This window comes from Vicugna pacos, chromosome 21, assembly GCF_048564905.1.
Source record: "Vicugna pacos chromosome 21, VicPac4, whole genome shotgun sequence".
Taxonomy (NCBI): Eukaryota; Metazoa; Chordata; class Mammalia; order Artiodactyla; family Camelidae; genus Vicugna; species Vicugna pacos.
The window spans coordinates 12,102,420-12,123,185 of record NC_133007.1 but is presented as its reverse complement, the minus strand read 5'-3'; the positions used below and the strand labels follow the sequence as shown (position 1 = coordinate 12,123,185).

General features: G+C 33.5%; 1 protein-coding gene across 2 annotated transcripts in view; it reads right to left on the bottom strand.

The window, feature by feature from the left end:
* Positions 1-20,766, bottom strand: part of RC3H1 (ring finger and CCCH-type domains 1) — a 68,273-nt gene that overhangs the window by 21,307 nt on the left and 26,200 nt on the right. For both annotated transcript variants that reach the window (XM_072946076.1, XM_072946077.1), the window contains exons 3-11: positions 18,125-18,245; positions 16,653-16,892; positions 15,965-16,140; positions 13,155-13,355; positions 9,745-9,877; positions 6,224-6,342; positions 4,433-4,545; positions 823-1,104; positions 291-505 (exon numbers count right to left, since the gene is read on the bottom strand). In XM_072946076.1, coding sequence (XP_072802177.1) covers positions 291-505; positions 823-1,104; positions 4,433-4,545; positions 6,224-6,342; positions 9,745-9,877; positions 13,155-13,355; positions 15,965-16,140; positions 16,653-16,892; positions 18,125-18,245 — 1,600 coding nt within the window. The remainder of the gene's footprint in view (positions 1-290; positions 506-822; positions 1,105-4,432; positions 4,546-6,223; positions 6,343-9,744; positions 9,878-13,154; positions 13,356-15,964; positions 16,141-16,652; positions 16,893-18,124; positions 18,246-20,766) is intronic.

Genomic DNA, 20,766 nt, shown 5'->3' with positions numbered 1-20,766 from the left:
GGAATATATATATATAGTCTCAGCAAATTTTCATTATCTACCTGGGTGACTTATTTCCATAATATGTGAACATATTTAGCATACAATTTTGCTCTTAGTAAGGGCAATTTGCTTTTCATAGCTTTGCTACTTCATTTATTTCATACTACTTAGTTGATCATATCTCAGTTTTTTCCAAGTACTAAAAAATGCATTTATTTGAGGGGGCTACTGTAAATATGATCACTCTTACTTGAAATGATTTTCATAACTCCTAAGAAAAATGAGCGATGTAAATAAAAGATCATTACCCTGCTGATAAGGTGCTGGTTCAAATGGTGGGGCCGCTCCTCGAGGATCCTGGTAATAAACATCTGCCTGTTGTGCTGGATATAACTGAGAACCTCGTGGAACCATCTGAAGTGGTTTGGTGACAGGCATAGGGGGCAGGTCTGACGCCCCTCGTGGAGGTACAGGATGTGGATTCACAGGCAAGGCAGAAATACTCTTAGGGACAGATTCTAGCCTATAGCAACAAGATTCTGCAAGTCAAGTTTAAGGTCTTGAAAATATTTACAATGTACACAAATTGTTACATGTAAAAAAAAAAAGCCACAATTTAGTTATCTGGTTTCTTCCAACAGTCATCCTTTCTACAAAATTCACAAACTTTGATCCTACTTCACCTATGTTAATTGTTTCTTAAAAATCATTAGCACAGGAAACAAAGAAAAGACAAAATACAGCCCCCAAATGAGTTTCTTCCCCTTCAAAACAAAACATTGATTTTTTTTTTTTGTATCTATAAAGAAACTTAAATAAAAGTTTAGAAAAACAACATACAGGTCAGGAGGTGATCCAGGGGCACTACTGCTCAGGTGATCTATTTTTCCTGGTTTCAGACTAGAATCGTAGCTGGGGTCTGTCCCTCGTGGGATCAGCTGTGTTACTGGATTCCCTGCTGATACAATTCCGTTTGGCAGAGCAGGGGGCTTTCTGCTGGGCAAATCCACTGCACCTTCATCCGGAAGGATAGCTGCTGAAGGCAGGCCCACCTCATTAAGTTGACCCAAAGAGGCACTCAGGGGTCTTCTGGGAACCAAACGTTTGTTCATTTTACGAAATCTATATAAAAAGCAAAGGCATATACCAAAAACAAAAATCATTAAAGCAAAATCAAGAACTAAAATATATTGAAGAAACAAAAGGAAAAGATTCCAAGCACAACATTTTTTAGAAATTCTCTTGAAACACTGGCTCTAGCTATCAATTTGAAAACTTGTGTATGTGTGTATACACATACACATACACACACACACACACACACACACACACACACATTTTGGTGGTGGGTGGGGGTGGGAGGACTATCCAGCAGCAGTAATCACTGTTAACAGTTTGGTATATAATACAGACTTTGCTCTCTATACACTGGCTTAAGTTTGGTATATAATATAGACTTTGCTCTCTATCCATTGGCTTAAATTCTGATGTATAAGATTATTATTTACAGAAATAGGGCTGCATATAACCACTTAGTAAATTCTTTTCCTCTACTTAATAATCTTGAATATTCCTTTAAGTCAGTATACTTTAGGTTGTTCCTAATTTTTTGGTATTAAAACAATGCATTAATGGGAAATTATGTACATGTACTGGAACCCTTGTGTAAACAGCCCAAAGCAGAATTATTAAGTCTAATGTATGTACATCTGAAATTGTTATAATGCTCCAAAGCTATTATAACTCCTACTGATAATAAAAGAAAGGTCTTTTCTCAGTATCTCATTAAACACTGGTTAGTATCAGCCTTTAATAAGTTGACAGTTCAAAAATATCAAGTTTTGATATCATTTGCATTTCTTTAACAATTAGTGAAACTAACATAGTTCCATATTTGCTGCCATTAGTGTTTCTTCTGTGAATTGCCTATTTATGTTCATGATCCATATATCTCCTGGTTCTTCTCTTAGAGATTTGTAGGCACTCATTTTACGTTAGGGATATCAGCCTCTCGTACGTCATTTCCCCACCAATCTTTTTTTTTTTTTTAATTCCAGTGTTTGGGCCATATCTTAGTTTTCAATTTTCATGTAATCAAATTTAATAATATTCTTCTTTATAGATGCTGGGTTGTCATTACTCAAAATGACATCTTTCCTGATGTTTAAGATTATGTAACAACAATAACAAAAATCTCTTAAGTATTCTATAGTTTGTCTTCTTAAATATTTTTTTTAAATTTTTCAACATTTTTTATTGAGTTCTAGTCATTTTACAATGTTGTATCAAATTCCAGTGTAGAGCACAATTTTTCAGTTATACATGAACATACATATATTCACTGTCATTTTTTTTAACTGTGAGCTACCACAGGATCTTGTATATACTTCCCTGTGCTATACAGTATAATCTTGTTTATCTGTTCTACATTGTGAAATTCCAGTCTGTCCCTTCCTACCCACCTCCCCCTTGGCAAACACAAGTTTGTATTCTATGTCTATGAGTCTTTCTGTTTTGTATTTATGTTTTTTTTTTTTTTTAGATTCCACATATGAGCGATTTCATATGGTATTTTTCCTTCTCTTTCTGGCTTACTTCACTTAGAATGACATTCTCCAGGAGCATCCATGTTGCTGCAAATGGCGTTATGTTGTCGGTTTTTATGGCTGAATAGTATTCCATTGTATAAATATATCATATCTTCTTTATCCGGTCATCTGTTTTCTTAAATATGTAAATCTGATACATTTATAATTCATTTTGGTATAAAGGTAAGAATCTAGCTATAATTAATTTTCAAATGGATAGAGTTGTTCCATCATCATCTTTTCTGTTATTGATGTGAAATGCCACCTTTAACATATATGTTGAGTTCCCAATATGTATCTGGAACTTCTTCTAGATTTTCTACTGTATTTCATTGGTCTAGCTATTCCCATGCTAATACCAGTCTTTATTCCCACTTTTGCTCATAAAACAGGTTAACAGTTATTAGTCTAGTCCCTATTGAAGAGTTTTTTTTTTTTTTTCAGAATTTTCCTAACTGCTGGAACATATTTTTACTTCTAAATGAATGATTTTGTTAGGTCCCCAAAATCATGATGTTAAGATTCTAATTGGTATTTCACTGAATATACTATTTATAAGAGAAAATAAAACCTTTATAATTCCAACCCTCTAAGAACATAGTATTCTTCTTTATTTATTCAGTTCTTCTCTTATGTTCCTAGCTAGTTTACCAATTCATTTAATACAGATCCTGGAGCTTTCTTATTAGTTTATTATTGGTATTTATCTTTTATGTTTGTTGCTAATGCAAAAGAGATCTTTAATGTCACCTTTTTAACTGGTTGTATTTACCATTTTAATTTGTATGAGACTAATTCTTTTTTGTAAAGTAATTTTTTGATTTGTTACCTTACTAAATTCTGGTTTCTTTTGTTTCTAGTACTTCTCTTGAGTTTTCCCATGTAATGATTTTGGCTATTTTATTCTCTTGGTTACATACATTAGCTACTTGCACAATATTAAATAATAGTTTTACTATAAGAAAATCTTCCCTTACTCTTGATTCTAACAAGACTGACTCTAATAATCTATTATCAATTAAGCATCATGGTATCATGCTGGCTTTTGATTTGAGATGTAATTATCATGTTGGCAAAGTGTCTAGTCTATGATGTGTTTGTACCACTAAGGGATCTTCATCTATCGTGGACATTGGATATTATTCAAATGCCTTCTGGCATCTTTGGGTATGATCATATGGTTATTATACTCTGTTCTCCAACCTATAGTAATTATATTGTGACAACTTTGCACTTAATAATGGTGTCTATTTTAATGTATTATTGAATTCTAAGTTTTAATATTTAGGATTAAAAAAATTAATATGTGAGATGTATTTGTACTTCTTTATGTGCTTTGTCAAATTTGGTGTCAGTGTTACACTGGTTTCATAAAATAATTAAGAGGTTTTCCTTCCTTTCTACTATTTGCTAGAAATTTAACATCACTGAAATTATCTGCTCCTTGAAATTAGAAGGAATCTGTGAAACTGAGCTTGGCAATAAATAATTTCTTGAGTAGAGCAAAGGGCAAATTTCCCCATTGGAAATGCATTATTCAATTAGTTAAAATCAATCAGTTGAAGTTGATGAAAGTTCTTAAGAGTTTTACTTTTTGGGGGGAATGAAAAAAAACTCACTTTTAGATACAATTAACCATAAGCAACTTTCTATTTTTAGGCACAATGTAATGAATGCTAAAGAAACTGCTTTGGTTTTTTTTTTTTTTAATTTTGTATTACTTTCTAAACACTCTTATTCATTAAAGAGAATGCAACTACCTCTCTTCATATTTCTCAGTGGCAGCAAGTAATTCTGCTTAATAATTCTACCTTATTCAATAACAAGTTATTAGAAGGCTGTCTAATGACTTTCACACTTACTTTTCCAGTTCCTCCTGTGAGTGTGCAAATGTACAGCTGGCCCCTCGAGGGCATCCTCCTCTCTGCTTCATGTCTCGACACATGTATGTTTTGTATTTGCTATGCTGTGGAGGCTAAGATCAAAATTAAAACATTAGCTTCTAAGAAAAAGAAGTAAATTCCATGTTGCCATTTTAGGATCTTAGTAATCTAGATGAATAATTCATACTACTTCATATAATTATCTATATTGCCAAGAGCAAAAGTGCTGGTAATTCATTCTGTCTGAGGTCTTAGAGAGTCCCAAAATTCATTCATTAATTAAAAAATGTAATGCTGATTTTTCTGATATGTCGACACTAACAATCAAACATAATGTAACATCAGATAAATTATTGATTCAATCTCATGAGAGTTGTATTTTTTTTTTTTATAATGGACAAACCACTGGGTATTAGGACTTTCAACTATTTAAACTGTCTTCTAAGTATTTTCTTTGGATGATGTTCAATATAGCTATACTTATAATCATGTTTCCTTATAGCTAACTACAAATCTACAGTAGGTCCTATAACTGAAGAATATTCTGTAACCAATTCTTGACAGGCAGAAGAATATGACAAGGACTTTAAAGTATCTCCAAAGGTATAAATGAAACTTATTATTTACAAATCAGGGATAAAGCAGGAGGACAGATTTGGGAGTTGATAAGATATCAAACACAATACTAAGCTAAGTGAAATTTAATGTATTTCATCATTTATTGGCAGAACTTAAAAGTTAACCGTATTATATTTTTATCACATTCTTCACGAGGTCTAACAGAACAGGGAGTTAAAAATAAGTTTTTTAGATTTTTTTTTTTTTTTTTGGTGGAGGTACTAGGGATAAAACCCAGGGCCTCATGCATGCTAAGCACACACTCTACTGCTGAACTATATCCCCTTATTAAAAGATAAGTTTTTAATTTTCTAAATTTTTTAATTGTAAAGTTCTGATCTGTGCTTAGACTAACTGGGAAAACTGTGTTCCTATGTGGATCTATTCATCTATACAGCAGAACACTTTTAATATTTCTTGCTTTCAAAGAAAAAAAATATTGAATAATCTATTGTTAATATTTACTTGAGCCAGATAAATTAATAACACAGTTTTAATTTCTCAAGCTTACTACTACGAAATAAAGCGTGCAGTGAACCTAACGTAAATCTTGAGGGCAAAATGAAATTATTGGGAGTAAAACTGAAAACTCTTGCCATAATATAGGCTATTATATTTTACTGCCATGTTTCATTTAAAAATATTGGAGGAAAATTTGGCCCACTGGTATAAGACATTATGCATGAATAACATTTAAATACTAATAGAGAAAAAGCATTTACAAAATATGTGAACAGTATTGGAGAGAGAGCATTAGCACCAAGAAGTGATACCTATCGTCAAACTGGAATGTAACAGTAACCAAAGAGAATGATTTTATATAAATGGAATAACCTTTAGCACAGGATCAAATGCTGCATATCCAACGTGAAAAGTGACTCCAGCACAACACCAGACCAACAAGGATTATTTAATTTCAATGTTGTCAGATAAAATTACTAGGCTAACCCAGTAAACTGGCTGTTAATCATCCTAAACTATAAATCTTATTATTTTTGTTACATTCTTCATGATGTTTAATGGAACAGAGAGTTAAAAATAGGTTTTCAATTTCTAGTTTAATTTCCAGTTTCTACAGATTCTCAAAGCACATCATCTTGTCAGCTTTGCTTGTATCTGTGAGGATAACCGCAATGGTTTACTTCTCCTCACCTGCTGTTGATCTGCTCCTTTTTTGCTGTGATTCTGGATATAATCAACCAGCCCATGCACCACTGTACGCACAGCAACCAGCCCATTTTCAAGCTGTTCCCAAGTAGGAGGAGGAGCATCTACACAACAAATTAAAAAAAAATCTTAACTATGTTATGCAATGTTCTGCCCAATATTAAATGAATAAAGGAGTTAGTGTCAGCAATTTAATGAAAAGATAAATAATCAAATACAAAATATTCAGATAATGAGGGTTTGAATGAAGAGAGCAAAGCAAGAAGTGGGACAGGTATGTGTAAAATTCTAGACAGAGTATCCAGAGAAGGCCTCCTTGAGGTTACATTTGATTAAAAACATTAAAGTAGGGTTTGAGTGTGCCTTGTGGATTTATTAGGAGAAAAAACTTTCTAGGAAGAGGGAAGAAGATATGCAAAGGCCCTAATATGGGAGTATGCCTGGCATGTTCATGGAGGTGAAATTTGGAATGAATTAGATGGGAAAAGAATAAGAGAAGAAGCTGGAGAGAGGTAAAAACCAGATCAAAAAAGACTGGCTTTTACTGAGTAATGGAAAGCACTGGAGAATTTTTGAGCAGAGGGGTAACAGGATCACTCTGGCTCCTATGCTACAACCAGACAGACAACAGGAAGCTATTCCATAATCCATGAATAGAGGTTAGGGTGGTAACAGTGAAGGTGCTAAGTAGATAAATTCTGAATGGATTTTAAAGGTAGGGCCTATAGGATATGCTGATAGATCAGATGTACCTCATGAGAGAAAAACAAGTTGATGATGTTTGGACTGAGGAACTGGAAAGATGGAACTGCCACTAACAGGAATGGTGAGAAAGTGGAGGACAGGAGTTGGAGTTCACTTTTGGACAGATTAGCTTTGAAATTCTTATTAGATATTCAAACAGAGCTATTGGATATTGAGCAGTCAGTTGGATATACAAAAGAATTCAGGAAGAAGGTCTGGGTGGTATATATGTTACACAGATTCTAAAACACCATCAACTGTTTAACACATACCATTATTTTATATACTATCAAAATAGAAAAAAGATTGCTAATTATCACGTCATTGATTGTACAAATGAATCCCAACTTCAGTAATGCTATAATCTGAAAACATGTGGGCTTCAGAACTGATGAGATACAGTAAATTTGCATTTCATGTAAATACTATTTAAAGCCACGAGACTGGATAAGATTACCTAGGGAATGAGTATAAATAGAAAAGAGAAGAGATACAAGTATTAAATTCTCAGAGTACTCCAAAGTTTGGAGGCTATGGGGAAAAAAAAAAAAAAGGTTAGACGCTATGGAGATGAAATCAGCAAGAGGCTGAGAAGGAGGGTCCAATAAAGTAAGAAGAAAACTAGAAGAGTGTGCTGGCCTGGAAGCCAAGTGAAAGGAGTCTCACAAGGAGTAGAGAGTAAATAACTATGTTAAATGCTGCTAACAGGTCAAATACAAAGAGAACCAAGAACTGATGTTTGGAATTAGCTACATGGAAGTCACTTGTGACCTTAACAAGAGCAATTTTGATTGTGCGGAAGACATAAAATGCCTGATCAGAGTGAGTTCAAGAGAGCGTCATAAAACGGAGAGAAAGGGAGTGCTAAGTAGATGGCGAATAATGTCAAAAGTGGGTTATGATGGGGGAAGGCATAGCTCAAGTGGTAGAACACATGCTTAGTATGCATGAGGTCCTGGGGTCAATCTCCAGTCCCTCCTCTAAACATAAAATAAATAAGCCTAATTACCTCCCACCAACAAAAAACTGGGTTATGATGAGAGAAATAACAGTACGTTTGTACAGTGATAGAAATACTCCAGTAGAGGAGGAAAACTGATGACATAACAGAGGAAGCTGGACAGATATACTTGACAAGATGATATTAGTACATGAGGAGAGAGGGTAGCCTCAGCTAGTACAGTTTATCCACTGTCATATATAAGAGAGCAGACTGTATTGGCACAGATGCAGGTAGACAGGTTGGTGATTGATGGGGTGGTAAGCTTGTGGAAGTGCTCTTCTGATCGCTCAGAACGATCAAAGCACAGAAGTAAACAAACAAGCAAAAAATCACTGCGCTCTAGGAATAGATTTTATGTTGTCTGATTAAGTATTTCTGGTTGTAAATTTATTACTCTGAATGTCATAGTTAAGAGTTCCAAATCTTATTCTATAAGCAATGGGGTGTCACTGCAAGTTTGTAAGAATAGACATAAGATCAGAGATATGACTTATTTTACAGTAGTAAGTAGACTGGTTGGAAGAATTAAGAGTAGAGGAAAATGGGAGGGCATTTAGTCTTAGGAAAAGGAACGAGGCCCTCACTGAGACACTATTAATAGGCACAGAATAGAGCATATTACGAAGGAACAGATAAATCCTGTTGTCTAAAATGGTATATAGAGTAAGTGAAAGGAAAAGACTCAGGTTTTCAGCTTACACCTCAAGAGAATGAGGTCATTTACAGACAGGGAACACAGGATGAAGAGCAGGTATCAAGTGAAGGGGAGTCTGCCACACAGAGAGGACAGAGAATCTCAGAAAGCATCTGTGGAAGTGGGTCTGGAATGATGAAGAGCTAAGAGCGACACAGACGCGACACAGACACTAGGAGTCTGTTATTAATAAAGAAATAATACCTGATGCTGAGAATGACTGTCATCAATAGAGAGTGCAGGGAAAACAAAATCCAAGAACACAAATGGCCTGCTCTTCAGGGGACAGCAGAGCAAAGAGTGGTCAATATAAGACAGCATTCAGAAAGATCAGAAGAGAATCATTAAGATCGCAGAAAGATAAGGCATCAGGAGAGTTTCTATGTCAAGGAAGCAGTAAACAACATTACCAAGTATTGAAGACAAATCAAGTAATTTAAGGACTGAGAAAAAGTTTGGAATTAGAAACAAGGAAATTACCAGCGACTGTTAAGAGTTTTAGTTTAGTAGTAAGAATAAACACAGAGACAGCAACAGAATACAAGCTAACACATCTGAGATGCTAAGAATTAGGTGAAAAATGAAGACTGGATGATTTTTAGATCAAGGAGAAGGATCAGGAAAAGGCTTATTAACAAAGACATGTAACAGAGGATGTGTGATGGAATAAAATATCATAGAAAAGGGAAAGTTGGGACCAAAAAAATGCAACTAAAGATATGTGATTTAGAAAAAAAATGAGAAAACTTAAGTTTTGTCAAAAGAGATGAAAATGGTAAAACACAGCACAATTTTGTCATGGGAGAATGAGGAAACATAAAGGATCCCAGAGAGAACCTATTTTCTGGATGATTATGAGCAGCACAGTAAAAAGTATTAAATAAACATTAGTTGAAGTAATAAAGAAATAGTCAAGACTGGGGTCAGAAATGTAAGTACTGTAGAAAAGTTCTGGAACTGCTACTCTGGGAAATTCTAGAAAAATATAACAAAAGGTAATTAAAAGAATCATTAAATAGCATTACGGCACATATGGGATAGTCCAGTAACGTCTCTTGGGTTTACCTGGGCTAGGGTCAATGTTTGCTAATAGCTCCAAATGGGGTCTTAGTCGGTTCAAGTTTGCTGGATCTCCAGTCCGCTGGAGAGCAATTGTTAGTTCCTGAACACTTTGTGCAAAAGAGGCTGGGGTCTGCAACTTAAAAAAAGATAAATATTAACTTCCCCCTAAAGGCTAGATAATCCTTTAAAAATAAAGGCTGCTTACAATATCACAATAATTTTTGTAATTTATTAAATCTAATTTTTATCCTCCTGCACATCCCATGCTTTGGCCAGATTGTATTACTCACTACCTGAACCCTGAACTTCTCTGCATCCACAGGTTGGCATATTGTACACTCTCTTTCCTCTGTCCTCATATCCCTCAAATGTGAGACCTTTCTCAAATCCTCAATTTGGAAATATTCTTTACGTCTTATGTTCTTAAAGCACTATGTTAGTTTGACTCTTGCGGGGGGGTCTTTCCAAATAATTCAAATTTGGAAATATAGTCTAGAGATAACGCTATACAGTAGCAAGAACAATGAAACCGAACTCAAACCGAGCTTGAATTCAAGTTCTATTATAGATCAACGATTATGACACTATATATAACCTTTACAGACTCAATCTGAAATCTATCTGTTGTATGGACTAAATGATTTCAAAAGTCCATTCTAGCTCAGAAAAACCCTACATTGGTTTGGGATTCTTGGAAGATTTCAGGTTGTATATTTTCCTAAGACTTAATGACACACATACTTGCATTAAGTCTCCTAGGTTAGCAAATACATATGACCTTTAAAGGAAAAATTTAACTACATGATAGTAACTAAGGGTTCTTACTTGGAAACATTTGACTCTCTATGTAATTTATTAATATAAAAGAGAATTTTTCTCCCCCAAAGGTCATTCTAAAAGGTAATTTTTAAAAAAGCACATATTTAAAAAAAAATGGAAAATACAACTATGTTGACATGCCTTTAATTCAATTTTTCATCTCTGCATGCTTTTTATATACTTACAATCAGCCATTTATAAACTTATGGGTTTGCCTCCCATTAATACTACAACAAAAGGATTTTTATATAGCTAACCATTTTTATTATGAAATACTTCAAAGAAAAGCAACTAACATAATACCCATATATCTACCACCAAGACTTAACAGAAATATTTCACTAACACTTTTCCAAGAAGAAATTAAATGTTATTTATCAGTAGAAAAGAGTATCTGTCCTGACATAACTGCAATTTAATGGCCATTTAACAGTGCTCTGAGTAGACATATCTTAACTTTTTTATCCATCTCCTTATTTTGTCCTTTATAAATACCTCAGCAATTAACACCTTTGAGTTCATACCTTTGAAAGTTTGAATTATTTCCTTAAAATAAATTCCTGGGAATACTAAGTTTGGTCAAAGGACATGAATATTTTGAGGTTTTAATTACTGACAAAATTTTTTCCAAAAGATTTGTAATGCATTTTACAAATCATCAGCAATGAATGAGAGTATATGTTTCTTTACTAAATTAACAGGCAATATTTGGTATGCCACTGTTTTAAATGTGCATTTAATTATCACTGGGGCTGAAATCTATCTCATCAATTAGATATATTTCTCTTTGTGAACTGTTAATTCATGTTTGTCTTTATTATAGCATAATTGCTCTTCTTACCACTTTGAATAAATTCTCTATTTACAGTGTCCGATACAGTAGTCATTAGCAACATTAGGCTATTAAAATGAATTAAAATTTTAGTTTACCAGTTACATAAGTTACATTTTGAGTGTCTAACAGTCATGTGGGGCTAGTGATCGCTGTATTGGACAATGCATATTCAGAACATTTTCATTATAACAGAAAGTTCTATTGATCTGTATAATAAGATGTCACACTGCAAAGTTAATTTAATAGTTGTATGAAAGTTTCAGATACTAAATTCAAATTACTGCTATGGTGAAGGAAAATTACTACAGGACATACATCTAGTTACATAATCCAGTTCAGACAAGAAGGTTAACCTCCTTGTAGAATCTTCATAAAAGAAAGTCAAGTTTCTCTTTAGAGGTATAAAGCTACTCCTTTAAGAGATCATTATTAAGGTTTCAATATGTCACAGTTAGTCAACTGCATAATTTTATACCTAGAAGTTGCAGGTAAAGTTTTGTTAAAGGTATGCAGGAAGCTTACAGGCAGAACAAATAATATAAATTACACTTAAAGTTATTGCACTAAGCAGTTATAAAGCACATTTCCCAATTCTTTTTAACATCAATCTACTATTTATTCCAAGAATTCTATCCTTAGGAATAGAAAAAAAGGGAGGAGGGGCAGAAGAGTCTGAAAAGAGGTTTAGTGATTAAGAGAATGGACTCTAGAGTCAGAATGTCCAAGTTCAAATCCAGGTCTGTTTCTCATTACCTATGTGATCCTGGAGAAATTTACTTAACTTCCCTCTGCCTCTGTATAAAAGGGATAATATAGGACTGTTGAGAAGATTAAACGAATTATTTAAAAACCACCAGGCACAGAGTAAGCTCTCATAAGTGTTAAATATTTTACTGAGGCTACTCTTACATATTGACATTATTTCTCTAAATTAAATGTAGGGTGAACTCTAATGTATAATCATCTCTGTAGTTAAAAAATATTTAAGATAAAAGAGTAAAAATTAAGGGAAACAGTAAAAGTTTAAAAAATTATTGAACATAATATATTTACATGGCACTTTAAGAATTTTTCTTAACAGCTCTTTCATATATTTCATGTTGAACTACAAAAAAAAAACCAGTTTAAGTATTATTTTAGTTTTAAGAGAATTGAATACAGCTCTTAGAGTTAAAATTAAATAGCAGGGTCTGACCTACAATTCACATGTACTTGAGTGATCTTTTCATCGTAACAAACAATACATAAATTAGAAATGTTGCTGAAAATCTGATCAAATTTAGAATGGTTGGTAACTTACTATGTGAAATTATTGAGAAATATAAGAATAAGAAATCTCAATGTATACATCTTCAAAGCTAATAAATGGCTGCTACAGGAAGGGAACAAAGGTATTTTGAAAATGGGTTTGACTAACACAATGATCAAAACTCAAGAGAATAATAAAAGGGAGAGAGGCAATGATCAAACAGAGATGGGAGACTCTCAGAGGAATGGGAGACACTGCTAGATAAAGCATTACAGCACAAATCAAATTAAATCTTATATGAACAACAGCATCTACACCCCAATTTAAAAAATCTTTATACGAACAAACTGGTATTATGATGTGACTAGTTATGACATAACACTCAATGACAGAAAATATAATTTACAAGAGCCTGCCATACAGTATTCACTTTAATATACATTTGTTAAATAAATAAGTTACCAAAACTCCAAGATTAGTCCAAGAAGTAAGGGACAATAAAGGGTCTACCTTGTCAATAATGGACTGCATATGAGATTTGTGAGACTGGTCTCCATAAAGCAAAGAGGACCATTGGTCTGGTGCAATCCGTAAGCCTGCTTCCATCGCAATCTGCACTATTTGGGAGTCATGTTCTCGCCGCAGAGCTTCGTAGGTTCTAAATTCTTCTTTCAACTGCATCAAAGAAGAGTCTTCATCACGTTTGGTGACCTGATAAGGCACACATAATTTCATGAGTCAGGTAAGAAATAAACTAGGCTTGTACTTTATATGACCACATATAGATTAGAAAATACTCCGAACAAAGAAAATACTCATACAATTATTCTGAGAAATAATGTATGTTTCTTCTCCGTATCTGTGGGTTATCACTCTTGGGCTTGCCTGGAATTGAGCTAGCTGGTACTCATAACTGAAAGAGCTTCAATGCTGGTATGATTCTAAAGATGACTAATTTGCACTTGGTTTAATTCTCCATGAAGTTGAGTAGATTAGGTCACCATCAGAAAGTGCAAATCTAAAATGCTGGACTACAAAAATCATAATGAAGAGCATAATAATACTTTTTATTAATAAAAACAACTGACACGTATGAATACACAGTGTGTGCCAGTGAGTGTGTTAAGTTATCTTAAGTGTTATGTTAACATGTGAACTAATTTAATTCTTTAAATTTGTTGAGGAAAGTACTACTCGTATCACCCCTAACAATTCACATTTAGAGTCAAGCTGGATTTATGCCAAAAGCTTAATAAATCAAAGTAAAATAATTATTCTAATCTAGGATTACATCCTAACATATTTTAGAACATACTTTGCCTTGTAAATCTTTTATTCCCATAAAGATTCAAATACCTCTAGTAGAAAATTTCCATTTTTTCCCCACCCATCAAAGAAACTATAGGCTATTTTAGTCAGGACATCTAGGTCATACTTACATTATATTTTTTAATGTATTCCATTCTTATTAGAAGAAGATCTAACTTAAATTTTGTTAGGTAAATCCACAGAGAGATCAAATAGATTTTAAAAAATCAATGACTATAGTCACAAAAACTAAATATATCTTGTCCCTATTCAAAGGCAAATTTAAAAGGCCAAATGTATGTACATATGTATGAAAACACTCTCTCAATATAGGCTAAACCTCACTAAAATGTAGAACATGCTTTCTATATGATGTACTGATTCCCAGGGCTTGGCTCTTTAACTAAAAACACTCAGAGTTACAAGATATGCAATGTCTGAAGTCTTGGAACTGTACTGTACTAAGAATGACCAGAATTATCCTGCAGCCTGAAAAGGCTTTTCCAATGGAAATAAAAGAGATGCTATAAATACACAGCTAAAACACAGCAATGTGGATACAAATGCCTACTAGGAAGAATGGACAATGCAGTTGGAGCCGAGTTCCATGAAGAAGATGAAACGGGTATTGGTAGACACTTAACAGAAACTCTGCCATAGTGAATAAAGTTTAATAAAATTTAGGGTATGGACCCATTGTGATAAGAGAAGATAAATCTTTTCATAATTGAGAGTGTGGTACGAACTACCTCCAAGAGAAGAAAGTAGGTGGACAATGAAATAAAAGGAAATAATCATGACCCAAGTGAAAAATAACTGGAGTTTTACATATTCTAATCTTTTAAAAATTATTATTAGTGCTTTTAATTAGGATTGAGAGAGGTTCACTTTGGGTATTCTGGGGTTTTTGACTCCCTTATTATTCTTCCAGAGGAAAGGCTGGATTTTTTTATTTTTTATTTTTTAAGCTTCCTATATTGTATCTATCTGGTCCGGTTAATGGGGAAGTAACACTGGAAGCAAATGGACATTCTGAAGTGTATCCCAGATCACACTGTACAATAATGTTATTACAATCACTGTGACGAAAGTAAGTTATTCAGGGACAATCTCTGGACTAGTTGGGGTTGTTTTGGCTAGAGGTTCTGAGAAGTCCCTAAGAAAAACAAAAGGGGTGAGTATAGACTGGAGTCCACATCCCATTTTCTGTATATAATCTGACTCTAGAAAGAAACAGAATTAATATTGGCATTTAGCTAGAGCTTTAAAGAAAATTTAAGCTAAATCTGTATGTGCTGTTGACCTGGTGGCCCATTTTAACCTTCTCAAAAAATGAGAGAATAGAATATAGTAGGATGGCTAATGTGGGAGTTGTTTTGTTTTGTTTTGTTCTTGTTTTTTAAGCTTGAGTGTCAGATGAGGGAATGTGGTGACTTCCTTACAGCTTGTATGAATTAACAATTTTTTAGAGATATGCTTCCCTGGCCCAAGAAGTACCTTTACATATCATGTCAAAAGCAAGAAGCCTTGACATTTAGAAGTCAGGAAAATAGGATGAACAATAAATGAAATATAGTGGGCACCAATGTTTGAAAGAGTGTTGATTTGATTCAAGATGCATTACTATATATTGAAATGGCAAATGGAGCTTCAGTACTTTATATGTGGAATTACATCAGGAACAAAGAGTGAAATAAAACACTCCTGCCTCAATGACTCTCTCTTTAGATCAATTCTGTTCATAGTCTTGGTGGAAAACTGACGTGGCTTAATAGTCTCTTCAAACAAAAATCTGTAAGCCTTGATTTGATCTATCCTATTGAATATCTAATACACAAAATCCAACACTACAAGATTTAATAGGACATCATCTACGTTCTTTAAAAGAATAAAGAAAAATTGTTAAAATTTTCTGAAAAGATACAGGCAACTTTACTAAACTCAAAGTTTTACTACTTAAGTTTGGGGAAAGGATGCTTTCTTTTAAGCTGAAATTTAACGTAGGTTCATACCTTGAAGCAAGAGGCTCTATAAAGGAGCTGGACAACATGCCCAATGCTAGTTTTAGAGGCTTGAGGAAACCGTGGCTCCAACCTTTGTACCACAAAGAGAACCAATACTTTTCTTGACAAAGCAGAACCATCTTCCAAGGCCAGGAGAACCAGCTTTAGAGCTTCCTCCTGCATTGCTAGGAAAAGTTGAGCAAAACCAAAACTTAACATGTACAGAGGTAAGACAAACCTGTTTCTTAGAAGGGCAATATTCAATAATTTCTGCGGGTACCACTTAATTAATTGGCAACACAACAACAGACATTCACAGTTACACTTTTTAACCCTTCTGGGACAATTTTGTATTACATTACATTCTGTATATTTAAGAAAGTCAATAAAAGATTAATATATTTCAGGAAAACTTCAATCAAAATGAACAAACTTTGGCATTAAGAGAAAAGATTTCACAACATTGTAAAATGACTATAACTCAATTAAAAAAAATGTAAAAAAAGAAAAAAGAGAAAAAAGCTTTAAGTGTTCTGAAAAACTGACATGAAATTAATTACCCAAGCCATGATTGTCAAGTAAGATATTACTTGATAACAGAATATTGCAAAGAACTAGCCTTTGTACATCACTTACAGTTCTTACACAGTAAGTTTAGAATTACTAATATTATAAATATCAAACTTTAATTATATACCTGGTCCAAGGAACTGGCAGCCCCTAGCCCTGACTGCTGCCCAAAGATTGGAAGAGAGTTGCTGAGGATTCTGGTGCTGGAGAATGAGCTCTGTAACTGTTCGTTCACCTAAAGATCGAGCTGCCCTCATGGCACGAATCCTGCCTTCTTCTTCCACCAGTTGGCAGTGGACCAGAGTCACCAGCTTCCTCTGCATCGGGCGACTCAGAACACTCTGAGTAGTGCTATTCAGACCCACTCCTTTAAAGAGAATAAAAAGTTATTTATAGGTTTACAATGCAATTTTAGAGTCCAGGAAAATTTTCTCTGATGGGCTGACTGACTTACAAATATGTGAATAGTTTGGGGTTCTACCAGAATACTTACACAATAAATAAAATTACACAAGTGGAGCCTAGCTTGCATTTTAAAAGTATACAAAAGCTATTAACTCAAGCAAATATAACACTCATTATGACATTAAATTACCATTATTCATTCTAATCACAGAGGAATAAAGAAAATAAGGCCAGACAACATTAATAATTAGTTAAAATCCCAAATCTTGAGGTCCTAACAGGTCTCACATATTATTTCATAGTGGTTAATCTTACTTTCCTAATGAAAAAATTAGCTGTAATGGCAAGGCAACAATGGCAACTTCCAATTTTGTTACATCTCCAACAGCATACCACAGAAAACTGGATAGAAGGCAGACAACTGAAAGTTGTCAAATGATAGATAGCCCTTCTAAAACCACCAGTGTATTTATATGTACTTAAAAAAAATTTTTTTTTAATTGGAAATACAGTCAGTTACAATGTGTCAATTTCTGGTATACAGCACAATGTCCCAGTCATGCATATATTTGTTTTCATATTCTTTTTCATTAAAGGTTGTTACAAGATAGTGAATACAGTTCCATGTGCTATAGAGAAGAAATTTGTTTTTTAAAATCTATCTTTATATATAGTGGCTAACATTTGCAAATCTCAAACTTAAATTTAACCCTTCCCACCCCCTTCCCCCTTGTAACCATAAAACTGTTTACTATGTCTGCGAGTCTGTTTCTGTTTTGCAGATGAGTTCACAGTGTCCTCTTTTTTCTTTTTTTTTAAGATTCCACATATGAGTGATATCATATGGTATTTTTCTTTCTCTTTAGGCTTACTTCACTTAGAACAACGATCTCTAGGTCTCTCCTGTTGCTGCAAATGGCATGGTTTTATTCTTTTTATGGCTGAGTAGTATTTCATTATAGAAATAAACCACAACTTCTTTATCCAGTCATTCAAATACTGTTTCCAACATCACATAAACTTTAAACTTACTACTTTATTTGATGTAGCTTGTAATGGTATTATTTAACATCAGTGGGTTTGGTTTACACTAAATAAATTTTGTTAACATTTACTTATAGCCCACAGTTTTTATGAGAACAAAAGCACCTTTAATAAACATTTGCTTAGCATGGATAATTTCATCCAATTTACCTCTAGCACTGCTGAGTGGTTTCAGGTACAGTGCTAATTCTTCTACACATTTCCTGGCTTCCTCATAATGCTTTGTATCTTCAACTCCACTACACAAAGTAATGGGCTGCTGCTCAGGGACCTAGAGGTCAAAAAAAAAAAAAAAAAGTGTTTTGAGTGCTCACTAATTAAAATCAAATATTTTACTGAGTATATTTTATGCATTCCTACTGAATATATTTTATACACCGGTAACATGAAAACTACTAAATTTACTGAATTATTTCAAAAGATCTTTTCTATACATATGCACAAAATTATTACATAAAAAATTTTGTTTCTGTAACAGTTTTATTGATATAATTTGCATAACATCTAACTGACTCACTTAAGGTATATAATTCAATGACTTTTGGTATATTCACAGTTATGCAGCTCTCAATATTTTAGAACATTTTCATCACCCCCCAAAAGAACCTCATACTCTTTTAATGTCACCCCTGCCATATTTCCTCCCAAACCCCCACCAGCCCCAGGAAAAAACTAACATAGCTTCTATCTCTGTAGATTTGTCTGTTTTGGACATCTCATGCAAACGGAACCATACAACTTCCAAAGTGACTGTGCCATTTTATATTCTTATCAGCAATAAATGAGAGTCTTTGTTGCTTCATATCAGCACCAGCACTCGGTGTTATCAGGATTTGAGCTATTCAAACTGGTGTGTAGTGATATCTCATTATTGCTGTTTTCACAATTTTTAAAGGTTATATTCCATTTATAGTTATTATATTATGTTGGCTATATTCCATGTTGTACAATATACCCTTGTAGCTTACTTTATACATAGCAGTTTGTACCTCTGATTGATTGTTTTAATTTGCAATTCCCTAATGGCAAATGATGCTGAGCAACTTTTTATTTGCTCATTTGCCATCAGTATATCTTCTTTGGTGAGGTGTTCAGATCTTTGCCCATTTAAAAATTATGTTTCCTTTTATAAGTGACTTGTAAGATTTCCTGATACATTCTAGATACAAGTTTCTTATCAGATACATGATTTACAATTGTTTCCTCATATTCTGTGGGTTGTTCTTTCACTCTCTTGACAGTCTTTTGAAGCACTAAGTTTTAAATTTTGATTTAGCTCAACTTATCTTTTTTTCCTTGTGTTTTTGATGTCATATCTAAAAAACCTCACTCCTATTCCAAGGTCACAAGTTTTATGCTTATATTTTCTTCTAACAGTATTGTGGTCTTAGCTCTTAAACATACAGTCTTTGTTCTATTTTGAGTTAATTTTTGTATACTATGTGAGGAAGGGGTCCAAATTCATTCTTTTGCATATGGATATCCAGTTTCCCCAGGAACATTAGTTGGAAAGACTGCCCTCTCCCCACTGAATGGTCTCAGCAAGTCATTTGATCATAAATGTAGGTTTATTTACGGACTGTCTATTCTAGTCCATTGATCTAAATGTCAGTCTTTATGCCAGCATACCAGTTTTGATCACTGCAGCTTTGCAGTTTCTAAATCAGGAAGCATGGTTCTTCCAACATTATTATTCTTTTTCAAGACTGTTTTGGCTATATGGGGTTTCTTGTGAGTCCATATAAATTTTAGAATAGGTTTATCCTATTTTTGAAAAAAAAATCACTAGAATTTTGAAAAAGCTTGCATTGAATCTATTGTTTTGAATAGTAGTATAATCTTAATAATATTAAGTTGGCCAATCCATGAACATGTGATGTCTTTTCATTTATTTATGTATCCTTTAATTTCTTTCTGCAATGTTTTGAGGTTTTCAGTATACAAGGTCTTTCCCATCCTTCACTAAATTTATTCCTAAGTATTTTATTCTTTTTGATGCTGTGCTAAGTGGACTTGTTTTCTTAATTTCCTTTTGGATTATTAATTGTTAGTGTACAGAAATGCAATTGATTTTTGCATGTTAATTTTGTATCTTGTACCTTGCTAATTCATTTATTAGCTCTGATAGCTTTTTAATAGAAGTCTTTAGGGTTAAAGTAATGGCCACTAAGTATTAAAATGTCCTATTCTCAAATTTTGTAAACATTAGTTGTTGCAGTTAAGAGATGGCAGGGTCTTACTCAATTCTGCAGAAAAAGAATTAGTTCATCTTCACATAACTTTGTGGAAAAAAGTTAAGTCTTGGTTATTTGTTATTAAAATATTGTATCTCTAAAACTGTTATCTCCAATAAGTCTATTTTTAAAACATTTCCAAAATATTTTGGAATCCATATGGGAATTTTCAAAATACAAATTGAAATGATTATGAAATGAAAAATTAAGTATATAAGAAAAAAAGAATCAATTGTACTTTCCTTTTGACAAATATATTGTAGTGCTGTTGGCAACTTCATCAAGTCGGATTTGTAAATAAGTTTTCCTTTTGAATAAGCTGTTCTAGAACTGCTCTCTTTATCTCCAACATACATAATATCAACCTACCCTGCTTTTTATCAACTTACAGGCAGATCAATCTAGCAAATATTAGTAGGGCCAGATCCAAAGTTTTAGGACATTTAATCAGAAAATGATATATGGGAAACATGTGATAATTTTAGACTCACACTACACAAATTAATTTAAGTGACAGATTATTTAGGTGAATCATATCTAGCTCTCAAAAGCCTGCCT